Source organism: Danio rerio, chromosome 25 (assembly GCF_052040795.2).
Source record: "Danio rerio strain M-AB ecotype USA chromosome 25, GRCz13ab, whole genome shotgun sequence".
NCBI classification, from domain to species: Eukaryota; Metazoa; Chordata; class Actinopteri; order Cypriniformes; family Danionidae; genus Danio; species Danio rerio.
Window position 1 is genome coordinate 31,040,574 of NC_141045.1, and position 12,472 is coordinate 31,053,045.

The window sequence follows — 12,472 nt, forward strand, 5'->3', positions numbered from 1 at the left end:
ATCATTATTAATAATAATATATGAATAAAAAACAACAATAGACAATAATAATAGCACACTTTTTTGTTTAAATGTGTTAGATGATGATCTGTCAAATTTTTTTTTTATATATTTTAATAGTTTAAGAACATTTTGAGGACTACTTTATATAAAATTTAGCTCCCTGTCAAAATTGAATAATGCTCTCTTATCCTTAAGCAGTAAATCACTTGGATGAGTAAATGCAACACTGGATAATATTGCACTCACAAGTCATCCTTCACATAATTCATGTCTTAGCTACTTAGTGGACTATCAGAGAGGCCTCTAGTAATTCAGACTATTGAGAACCCTTGAGTGCAACCCTAAAGGACTGAGTACCTCTTCACAATGTAGAAAACAGACTGATTGTGACAAATGGGATCAAGTCAGTTAAACGATCAAGTCTAAATATGATGTAAACTTTGAAACCTCCAAAGGCTATTAAATCATTTATTCTATGAGGTGTTCAAGTGGTTGACAAGAACAAATCAAGATTAGAAGATTTATTTATGTATACAAAAGCCATTTCACTTTTAGCCATTATTAGACATAAAAAGGATGTTACTATATTCCTTTACCCTGTGCTTGGCTGCAGATGTGAAATATACAATGTAAGAGTTTTAAAACAGAGTCAGGTTTTGCTTGACTCATCACTTAACAGTCAGATTTACATTCTCAGCACAGACCTGATCACTGAAATTTACACGAGAGGGATCACGTTCATATACCAACTCCACCTATGAACAGTTAAAATCAACCGATTCAGGTAAATTTACTTCATATAATGTATGTACTGTTAATCTTTCTTTAAACAATAGAGGGTTTGAACTTACAACCAGTTTTGGTTAGTTATATACAGCCACTGGCTATACTCGGATGTAAACAACAGCATGGATTGTATGTAGTATTGAATATGCTCTGCCTGTTTGTGTTGTCTAAAATGCAGAAAGAGATCTGTGGAAGCTGTTAAATAGGGACTTAGAATCAAGAAATTATCATAATTTGACAAACTGGATTTAATAGGTTGTAAATATAGGCATGAAGAGCACTATTTAAGATATTAGTCTAATAATTGACACTATTTATGAATAGACAGTTTATTTTTTTCTTCTGCTTGATTTGTTATACATTTTGGCATTCTATAGTACTCTAAATGTCTTTTTCCACAGTTCACCTGATTAGCACAGCTCAAAACATGACAACTGTTTATCATTTTCAGTAGCAACAGTCAGCAAAATATGCAAGTTTCATTTGGTTCAGTGGCATTGTTTACATTTTGTGTGACCAAAATGGCTGACTGATGATGCGTCATGAAAGCACTATAGCTATAGATAAGTAGTTGTAAGTTGCTGCATAAACTCAGCTAGTTAGATAAAGGCATATATGGCAGAAGCATACATAGATAGAAAGGTTTTCAATGCATTTAGCATCAAAACGCTAACACAAAAGCCTCTGCTGCACATCAACAGCTTTGAATTTATTAGTAAATTTTATTAGTAAAATAAAATAGCCTAAAATTAGTTCAATAAAAACACTTAATGTAATGCAATATCAGCCTATATGGCTAATATAGACATATTATATGCAACTGCTATGGTAAAGGTTTACACCAAAAAGAATGACTAAGATAGCAATAATAATATTATATTAGCACCCACACCAACACACAATATCTTTTTGTTTAATAAAAATAAGGACTTCATCTGGATTGTTTGTGCTTGTTAAAGCAGGATGGATTCAGATTGCTCGACAAAGTTTTATTTGATAAAAAATAAACTAAACTGATTTTTATATCGTTCTGCATCATGCGTCATTGTAGTTGGGATATAAGCCCTCCTAGTATTTTATACTTTTAACAAATTTTGGTCTGAATCATTATTTTATACACTCTTTGGTGTGAATGAGTCTTTAAATATTTTATTATAGGCCTACCACCACTGTGCAGTAGCCTACAATTCAGATGGACAGATTATGAACTAAATATGCTATATTATAAATATTATGTAAGAGACTGTAAACTCTTCTGTATTCTAAGCAAGGTTTGTTGAATAATACAGTACAAAAATGATATAAAATATCATATTACAGCATATCAACTAAGATAAAATAAAACTATATACCAGCTAGGCTGTGTTTGTGCTATAAAAAGAGTGACTACAATGTAACACTTTCAATCCATTATAGCATAATGCACATCTCAAAAGTGTCCTGTAGTATTTGCAACACAAATTTTTAGTCTAGAATGAAATAAACCGCAGGTCAAGGGGTCAGAGGGTAAAGGCTATTCCCCAGCATTCTCGCTTGTAGGATACACAGCCATCTTGGATCTGCGAGGAGAGGGTAAATTAATGCGGTTAGTCAATTCCTTTTTCACCAAAAAATACATTGCACGGCCGGGTTCGCATCGCACATACAGGGCCAAATGAACGTTTGCAGCTTTGTGCGTATTTCCAAGCAGATATTTAGGTGCTGAGTGAATGCATTGACACGCTTGCACGGCTTTACTGGTTTCTGTTTTTGTTCTGAGGCCAGAGTTAGCCGACTAGCGCTAACAAAAACAGACAGCCGATACTGAGGCCTAAACCATTTAAACAGATAGATACCTGTGCTGTGCATGTCTCGACCGCTGTTATAAAGCTAAAACATCCGGTCTAATCTGGGCTAACAATTTCAGTATGTTTAGGTTTTGATTGGAATGTTTAGTTAAGCCTAAATGTCTTATTTATAGGTAACGTTAGCAGCTAAACCGCTAACGTCAAAGCTAACTAACGTTAGCCTGTATGAATTAGAACATTTCGCTTCATGCCATTCATTATTTTATTCCTTTCTCACTGGAATTGGGCTCGTAACGACTTATCATTCAGAAACGAGCTTTAATGTTATTTAAAAAGTTACAATATGTAGAATTGCGAGTGCTGAAATGTCTGGCTAGTAATTGCTGTTTCTTCATGGATTTAGCTGGTGTATTAAGCTGATTTTGTGCTTGTTGTCAGGTGTCAGTGTAGAGAGCGACATTTGTTTGTTTTCCAACCACGCGACAAGTATCTGCTTTGTTTTGAATAGATGAAAACATTATTAATTCAACAACGCACCGCCATAACAACAGTATCCACTCATAGCATGATGCTGTTCGCGAAATTATAGCAAAGTTTTATCGTGGACATCCTTAATGCAAGACTTTGTTTGACAAAAGACCCTGTACTTTTTTTCTTAATGCACTTTAAAGCGGCTTATATAGCCTTGGGTCTTGTTCTGCAGTGGTAATTCATTATTTATTACTAGTTCTCAGTGTTGCTGTGTAGAAGAACTTGTTTTTGATGTTCAGCTGATGTGGGCAAAGATAACCTGCTATGATTTTGGTTTAAAAGTAGATTCTCAGGAATGAAGATATCTTGTTTTTAACCATGTCTTCTTCTTCTGTAGGTGACAAACGGAATGTTCGGTGCAACGAGAAAGAAGTTTGATGGGGTCGAAAGTGACTACCCTGATGAGAGCATGTACTATAACCAGGCATCTATGTTCCAGCATCGATCGGAGAAAGACGTAAGAACAGTTTGTCATTAGTTGTGAATTATGTCTGTTTATGTTGAATGAAAGCCTTCTAGCAATTCCATGCAAACGCCAGCCTTGCCATAAACCAAAATAGTGAAAACCTTCCTAATTTTTTAGTACACTGTAAAAATTGCAGGGTTCCACACAATTTATTCAATGCAAATAGATTAACGTAAACAATTTAAGTTGATTTAACATAAAACAATTAAGTTTTTCCCATAAAACTCAAGAGTTTTTGTTTCAGGACATTTTAAACAAGTAGTTTGAGCAAGCACCCAAAATAAGTTTTTGAGTGTTCTGTAAAAAAATGCCTCCATCAATGTTTTTAAACTATTTCATTTGATTTACCAAAGTCACACACGTGGCAATTTCACACCTATCACATTCATAATAGGGAGATGCTACATCCAGGATGTTGTTTTTACCCTTTTTAAATGCAAAAATTTTAAATAAAATTATTATTTTTTTTTTTTGTTCAACGAAGAGACCACTCTTATCTTTTTGATTTTATATATATATATATATATATATATATATATATATATATATATATATATATATATATATATAGTTTTTTTTTTTGTTTGTGCATTTTAATTCACAGAGTTTCAATGTTGTAAACTGTAAACTTGCATACTGTTTTTGGCCTCGTTCATAACACGTGTTCATTTCCATCATTTAAAGTATAAAACATGTTTATAAATCAATATATTTTTTAGATCTTTTAACTCTTTGGTTAGTTTTTTCATAATAAGGGCTGCGCAATATTAAACAAAACTAACATAGTGCGATATATAATGAAATATGACCTTTTGTATTATTTATTTCTGTTGGTGACATTTAATTGTTAGAATATTTTTATAATTATAGAAAATCTGGTAAACTTGATCTGTTTTTTTAGCCATGACATAGCCAAAGAAGCTGAAATGGCAATGAACTCAAAATTCACTCTCTATATTGCGATATGAATACAAATTAATCATTTTAGATTAATTAAAATGATTCTGTAAGGGAGTCAGTTTTTCCTCTAGGATTTCTTCCAGCTGTGGCGGCAGACTTTTTACACAAATCTACTAACTACCCATGGCATTATTTCAATGACAAAAGGGGAAATATCGTGAGCGCAGTATTAAAAGTCGAGATCGTATGCAATACGAGCATTCAAATCCCTTTGCTTGCGCGCCGATTTCCTCTGCTTGTTCACAAAACTTCTTACACACCCCCTTAAATATACGCTGCTCAAGCGCAGATCTTCTTGCGCGCTCTCAAATAAACGCTGCTGAAATGCAATTTAGTGCTCCCATTTAGTATGTCTCCCAACATTTATTAGATTTGCTAGGAATATTTATTAATTTCTTATTAATTTATTTAATTATTAATTTATTAATCTAATTTCTAACAGAGCGGCATTAATGTGTACTGAAGTAAAGTAAAACGGCTATAAACTCCAGCAAGATAAAGTCATTGCATGCAGAACCACAGACGTTTATCTATAAATAAAGTTTAATTATGAAAACTGTGTTCATCTTAACTAAAAGCTACGTCGTGTTTGCTGGCTTTACGCATCCCGCACCGGTCAGTCAGTCAGCAAAGGGTTTAACAAATAACGCACCGCACTGCTATGGTTACAGAAAAGTTTGCGCTGTTATAATTCACTTACTTTTTAATACATTTTGGTGCAATAATAACACGCTATTAAAAACAACAACAATGAATGAATGTTTTGAATGATAAGCTGTAATGTAGCTTTGGCAGGATGCATTTTGCTGTGGCTCCCCCCATGGAAGAATGAATGTAGCAGAAAAAAAGGAAGTGTATATGTATAAAATATCTACAAGCCTAGATGAATTCAATTAAGAAAAAGATACCAATTAAATAAACAGCATTTGATTGTTTTCTGACAAGTCAAACTCAATTCTGGTATACAGTAATTGATTAATCAAATGTAAAATAGTCCTGCATTGTCTTTGTTTTATAAACAATTAAATAGTTACTAATTTGTTACAATTTCTTGGGCCTGAATGCTTTTAAAACCCTCACACAATCACAGGCCTCAAAAAATACTTGCGAAATGGTAAATTATAATCCAGACTTAACATTGGGAATGATCACATTGCGATATCGATGCTGACATGATATATTGTGCAGTCCTATCCAAAATGCATAATTTTTCCAGATCTGATAGAATGACAAAATGTTACTTTGTTAGAATTGCATTTGCATGCCAACATCTTTTTTTAAACGACTACCGAAAATATATTTACAATTATTGTTTTCATTTTTAGCACAAACGGAGTCTTATTAGTCATTCTTGACCTAATGTGTACTTATTTTGTCACTCACTATGATCATAAACAGAAATCACTCAGAACTGCTAATGCATACTGAAACAAGACTATACTGAATGTCACAATGATTGTGTTTGAACACTCATGAAAACTAGCTTAAAGTAATCTTTCCACATTTTTGAAGTTGGACTTTTACATAAAGATGACTTGTCATTGCTGTTGGAGCATGTCAATAAAGAATGGCGGTAGAGACAAATGATGGCATAATTATGCATGTTGATGGTACAAATGGCATTTTGTTTTCTGAAAACACTGAACTTTAGCTGTTTTATGAGAACCAAATGGCAAATTGTGACATTTTATTTCAGATTTTTCTAAATGCAGCATACAGTGATAAAATACACAGTAAAAGCATCAAATAAACATCTAATTGTCCATATAATTATTAGTTTTTAATCTTGTATTAGCACTAAAAATCTTATTTTGTTTGTCAGCAAGTTAAATAGAGAGAAATGCATTTAAAAATGAAATGAACACTAAGCTGGTCACAATCATATCTTGTTTTGCTGTCAAATAATTAAGAGTAAATGATTTAATTTTAACTGACCCAGTTAATTATTTTATTCAGCAAAGTTGCTTTATATTTATCACAAGTGACAATTAAAGTATTTAGATTGTTACAAAAGTTATTTAAAGTAAATACTGGTTTGTTTTTTATCTGAATCTTAAAAGAGTTCTGTAAAAAAATGCATCAGTTTTTAATTTTTTTAGCAGCATGTAAACATTAGAATATACAAATATATAGAATATATAAAGCTTTACAATACATTTATTTTAATTTTAACTCTTTAATTTGACTTATCTCGTTTTCAGATGCTGCCGTCTCCCTCGCCGTCATCGTCAGGTCAATTGTCACAGCTTGGTGCAAGTTTGTACGGTCCTCAAAGTGAGTACTTGTTTGTGATCCAAATGACATCACTCCTGAGCTATTATTCAGTTCATAAAAATGTAAATCACTCTGTTTGTAATTGGCATGTAATCAGCGTTTATTTCAATTTGTAGGTGCACTAGGATTCTCAATAAGGGGCATGAGCAACAACAACCCTCAATTGAACCGGAGTTTAACACAAGGCACTCAGTTACCGAGCCATAGCACCCCAACGACAGGCGTCCCAACAATGTCCCTCCACACAACACCACCTTCGCCGAACAGGTAAACAATCTCTTCTACATGAATTATATTGTGTGGAATGACCTGATATTTTAGAAGGGGATATTTCAAAAATGACCATTCTGTCATCATTTGCTCACTCTCCACTTGTTCCAAACTGGTTTGAGGTTCTTTCTTTCTGTTGAACACAAAAGTAGAAGTTTTTGTTCTAAACTGCCACTTTTTTCCCTATTATGGATGTCAGTGGCTTTTGGTTTTCAGTGCTATTAAATATACCGTCTCTTGTGTTTAACATTAGATAGAAACTCATCTAGGACTCATGGACGTTTGTTAAAGATATCTGTATGCTTGATTGTATTTCAATTGATTATATTGGTTAAATTTTGAAAACAATAGTTAATGTTTGCATTCAACGGAAATTCAGTTATTTAATTAATTAAATTTGCTTGTATGAATTGAGTAGCCATAATGCTTTGCATTGTTTTGCCAAGTGTGAAACATTTATTTTCAGAAAATAAATTATTATTGTTATAATTATATAAATATAATGAAGAGTTCAGATGCAAAAGCTGCTGAACGCCACTTCTGCCAAAAATGAGCTGATGACATATGCAACAAATATGTTTGCTTCAATTTATCTAAATCCCAACGTCTACCCATTCAGAAATAACAGTTTGTTGGCAAAGGCTTCTAAACAGCACTTGACTTTGACAGCAAAAGCAGATTTTTTTTGTCCAAAAATCCCAAGAATCAGAAGGTGCTAATCGAGTCGTATGTTTTCAATGTAATGGTTTGCTGATACGCCGGCTTCCGCTTTAAATATTAAAAGATGGAGTTTGATTAACAACATGAGCCTCTCTGATTGTCAGTGAATGGCAAATGAAAACTTCCTTTACCTTTAAACTGTAACATGCATGTTTTTTTTTTTTGCACAGTCAAGCTACTTTAAATGAGTCCGATTTACTATTCATTACTGTAAACGGCAACTCCATTACACGAAAGACGAAGTTAAGATGATGTTCTTTTATCCCACATGGATGCTATGAGGATAAACAAGAGACAAAAAAAGAGACCAAGACCTTGAATATTGTGAGAAGAAATGAATGAATGACAGCTTTTAAAAGTGTCTGAGGGTGCTTTCACATCTGTGAATCGATTCAGTTGTTCCGAAACAGAGATTACAAATGTTACATTGTTGCTCTTTGCTCTTGGTGCGGTTCGCTTTCACACTGCAAACTTTCTAATCGGACCAAAAGAGCTAAAACAAGTCACGTGCGAGTAAACTCTCCTCACATTGGTCAGAGTGTCAGGGTTTATTTTGCAGTCCCGCTCAGCTGTCAGGAGAGGTGGTGGTTTGGTGGTGTTTGACAAGGTGCGCGCGACGTGTCTAAAGAGTGAGGAGAGGGTGAGAAGGGTGCACGACGTAGCCTTTTTGAGGACCGGGAGGGAGACGCGAGATTACCGGGAGATTATCATTCATTTGCGGGCATCTGGAGACTTGCAAAACTTCCCACCCTACTCATAATTTTCTGTTCATATAGCCGTTTGCCTATTACATATCCATAAAACACAGTGATATAACCGCGCTCGGATCAGATCGCTTTCTTACTGCAATCGATCCGCTCCAGAGTTTGTTTCAATCGAGCCGAGACCACCTCATTCAAGCAATCTCGGAGCGATTGATTTGGCACGGATCTGAGAGCGATTGGGGGTTTAACATATGCCAAACGAACCACACTAACTGGGCAAACGAGACAGGTTCCGAAACAAAAGTGTAGGTGTGAAAGCACCCTTAGAGTGTAAGCAATTTTTTAAAAAGATAAATATAATGCTTACAACTTTGACATTATATTTCTTCAATAAATTGTATTTTTTATTAATGGAAAGTGCACAGATATTGATGTTTTTACATTACATCATTCGAATCTAACAAGCTTAGTTTACAATTTTTACTTTGCACTACATTAAATCTAAATCCCAAATATCAGAAATGACAACAGAATGTTAAGATGTAATGTCAATTTTAATGTTATTGTTTAATGCACTTACTTGACAGATTTCAATTATTCATTTTCCATATAGTCCCTGGTTTATCAGGAGTTACCACAGCGGAATGAACCGCCACTTACTTGACAGATTTATGTATTTTCAACTTTAGGTGGTTTGTGTAATGTTTTATGTTTGGTAAAATAATTTCATCTAATTCTTGTCCCAATAGGTGGATTTAGAGGTGGTTTTTGCAAAAAGAAAAAGAAAAAGAAAAAAGCACAAGTTAATTTAGCTGGTTTTGATGCCAAAAAAATCTACATTGTTAAAAAAGCAAAAGTTGTCTAGTGACATTTATGTACTAGCTAATGACTTTTTTATTATCTATAACATGAAATGTCTAAACCTAGTTATAGGAGCCTGATAGAAAATGCTCTGGAGGTCTGAAGGGTTTAGAGGATTTTGCATCTGAACTCATAAATAAATGGTTAAATTTATATAATTAAGAATTAAATAAATATAATTGAGAATTATATAAATAGAATTATTGTTGCTTGAATAATTTAGCCTCTTTCTAGTGTTTACTTTTGATAAATTATTTAAAATCAAAATACTTTTTGATTTTTATAAATTAAAATCAAAATACTTTTGATTTTAAAATTGATAAGTGTTTTTGTTTTTTTACAAATTATTTATCATTTTGTGAAATGAATTGCAATTCTACAAGTTATTTAGTTTTCAATAATTTTCTGTCATTCTAAGATTTTGTTAACAAGTGATGCTTACGGGTAGTGTGTGTTGTTACAACCTTTTTTCTTCACATAAACGTATAATAATATTTGTCACATGCTTTCACATTATTGTTATATAGGTTTTACCAAATAAATTTTGTTTTGTATTGTAAACTTCATAGATTGTCATGTATTTATTGTGTTTTATAGTAAATTTGAATGTGCTTTTTTCTTATTATTTACCATGTACTAGGGCTGTGCAATTAATCGAAAATCCGATTTCGATTTTAGCTTCTAACGATTATGAAAAACCATTAATCGAGATAAACGATTATTAACTTAGCAGCGTGAAAGACCGCATGCTTGTGTGTGTGTAGCGCGCACACACAGAAGTATGCGGTCTCATCATTCGCACACTAAGACGAGCAGAGCGCACACATCTAAAGTCATCTTAATGTGAGCGATTTAATGGTCAAATAGGTGTCAAAACCCGGTGTTTAGTGATTATTCATATTAACCCTTACTTGTGTAATAAACATACAAGTAGAGAATCATTCTGCAGACAATCAAAAATATTTATTGCTTAAGGGGGCTAATAATATTGACCTTAAAATGGGTTTCAAAATATTTAAACCTGCTTTTATTCTAGCCAAAATAAAAACAAATAAGCCTTTCTACAGAAGAAAAAATATTAGAGGAAATACTGTTAAAATTCCTTTCTTTGTTAAACATAATTTGGGAAATACTTATTTAAAAAAAAATTAATTCTCAGGAGCTCTAATAATTTTGACTTCAACTGATAATCGTTTTGAATAATCGTGATTACAATTATGACCTAAATAATAGTGATTATGATTTTTCCCATAATCGAGCAGCCCTACAATTTACACATAGATATTACATGAATCATTAGGTCATTAGTATTTATTTAAAAGTCATGGAATTCTTGTAGTCAACATCTCTATGAACTCTTGTCGTTAAGCTTTTGTGACCCTTGTGATTTTTATGATTTTTTTTTTTTTTAGTCAATGGTGAGTACATGTTCATTCTTGGGCGAGCTTTAAATTCAAATCTTAATGATGTTCAACAGGGGGATCCTACCCATGAACACCAGGAACATGATGAGCTCGCAGGTAGGGCAGGGCATGGGTATGAGCGGCAGGACCAACAGTATGGGCAGTTCTGGCCTGGGCAGCCCAAACCGCAGCTCTCCCAGCATTATCTGCATGCCCAAGCAGCAGCCAGCACGCCAGCCATTCACCATCAACAGGTAAGTCTGGACGTACATTTGGGATTTTTTTTTTTGTTTGTTATTATTTTATTTTGTAATTATGTGCACTAAAAACTAGCACATGGTGCCGCAGCACGCAATAAAACAGTGTCCTTCCATGTAAAAGTAGTTTTCGTCCTAACAATCTGCGACACGTGAAATTTCTATTTTAGAAACCTTATCTATTTCTGCAGCATAAACAACTATTATCACCTCAGGTACAGATTATGTGCTTTATTCATTGTTAAATGCTACCAATGTGATTTTCCATAATATTTTACGTGACCTTTATTGCCTTACTACTGAGGCAGTAGCAGATAGTTCACCTCAGATCTTGAAAATAAAATAACTAGCAGACTGTTTGAAAACGAGAGTCAGACATGTGACCAACAAACAGTACAAGCCAACAGCATCAGTCACTCAGTAGCCTATTAATAATGTTTCAAGAGTTCACACTTAGATACTGTTTGACAACTTGTTAGCAGGTTTGGCATGCTGTCCCGGGAGAGAACCCTGAGCTCAGAGATAGTTGAGCCCAGGGCTCCCGCCTGGTCCATAAAGCATGTGAGGGTAGTACGAGGTCAGGTGTTCTCGAGAGCTCCCCTCGGCAAAAGAGGAAAGGAGGAGAATGGGTGGATGGGGGGTTTCTTCGGGAAAAAAGATAAGGGAGTAGATCTTAGCTAGGTTATTTATCCGATTGGCTTGCCAATGAGTGTAGATGAGTGGCCAGCTGCAGTCGATCATATCACGTGCTCCTTTCGAAATTAGTTTGTGAAACTTCATTAAACGTTTAATATGTATTAATTAGATTAAAAGCTTGTACTATTTCTTTGGGAGTGCAGTGGCCGGTATTTAAATGTTTCTCATGTTGCATCGCATTTGGTCTAGACAGCCAAATTGCTTATTGCTGGAATCTTGTCGCATATTGTTGGGGCACGGTGTTAGACTGGCTATCAGATTATCTTCGAATTATGATATGAGGATAAATAGTTCTACATGTTACATAATGTACAACCAACTAAATATAATTATTCATGTTCAATATTAAACATGTTTTCAGTACAGATGCACCGTATTTTGATCTGATTTTGGGTTTTCAGCAAAAAAAATATGAGCTCATAAAAGATTATGCTGCACCTCACTGTCCCCCCGGTCTCCCCCATAAGCAGTAGCCACGGCAAGGAGTGAATCACCTTGCACACTGGACACGGAATGCCCCTGATGCCTATTAATTTCATTACAACACCAAGCAGCAGACTCCACGGTCAAAGATCAAAATAGCTTAAGTTATGGGATAGCAATTTTAAAATTCCATCACTGATTAAGAGACAAACTTATATTTAAAGTATAAGTTATATTTAAAGTTTTAGTTTATTCTCTTGCAAGAGAAGGTCAGGCAGTCATATAGAAACACAGGTTGCTGGAATTGTAACAAGGAAGGGAGGGCTTTTTC

The 12,472-nt window shown here is 34.0% G+C and overlaps 1 protein-coding gene across 7 annotated transcripts in view; it reads left to right on the forward strand.

Annotated features, from left to right (window-relative positions):
- The first annotated feature begins 2,331 nt into the window (after nucleotides 1-2,331).
- The window catches only part of cnot2 (CCR4-NOT transcription complex, subunit 2), a 31,449-nt gene continuing 21,308 nt past the window's right edge, over nucleotides 2,332-12,472 (forward strand). The window contains exons 1-5 of one of the 7 annotated variants that reach the window (XM_087310252.1): nucleotides 2,332-3,351; nucleotides 3,445-3,564; nucleotides 6,735-6,807; nucleotides 6,924-7,074; nucleotides 10,840-11,019. In XM_087310252.1, the coding sequence (XP_087166378.1) occupies nucleotides 3,457-3,564; nucleotides 6,735-6,807; nucleotides 6,924-7,074; nucleotides 10,840-11,019 (512 nt within the window). In that variant the 5' untranslated portion in view covers nucleotides 2,332-3,351; nucleotides 3,445-3,456. 7 annotated transcript variants of the gene reach the window in all.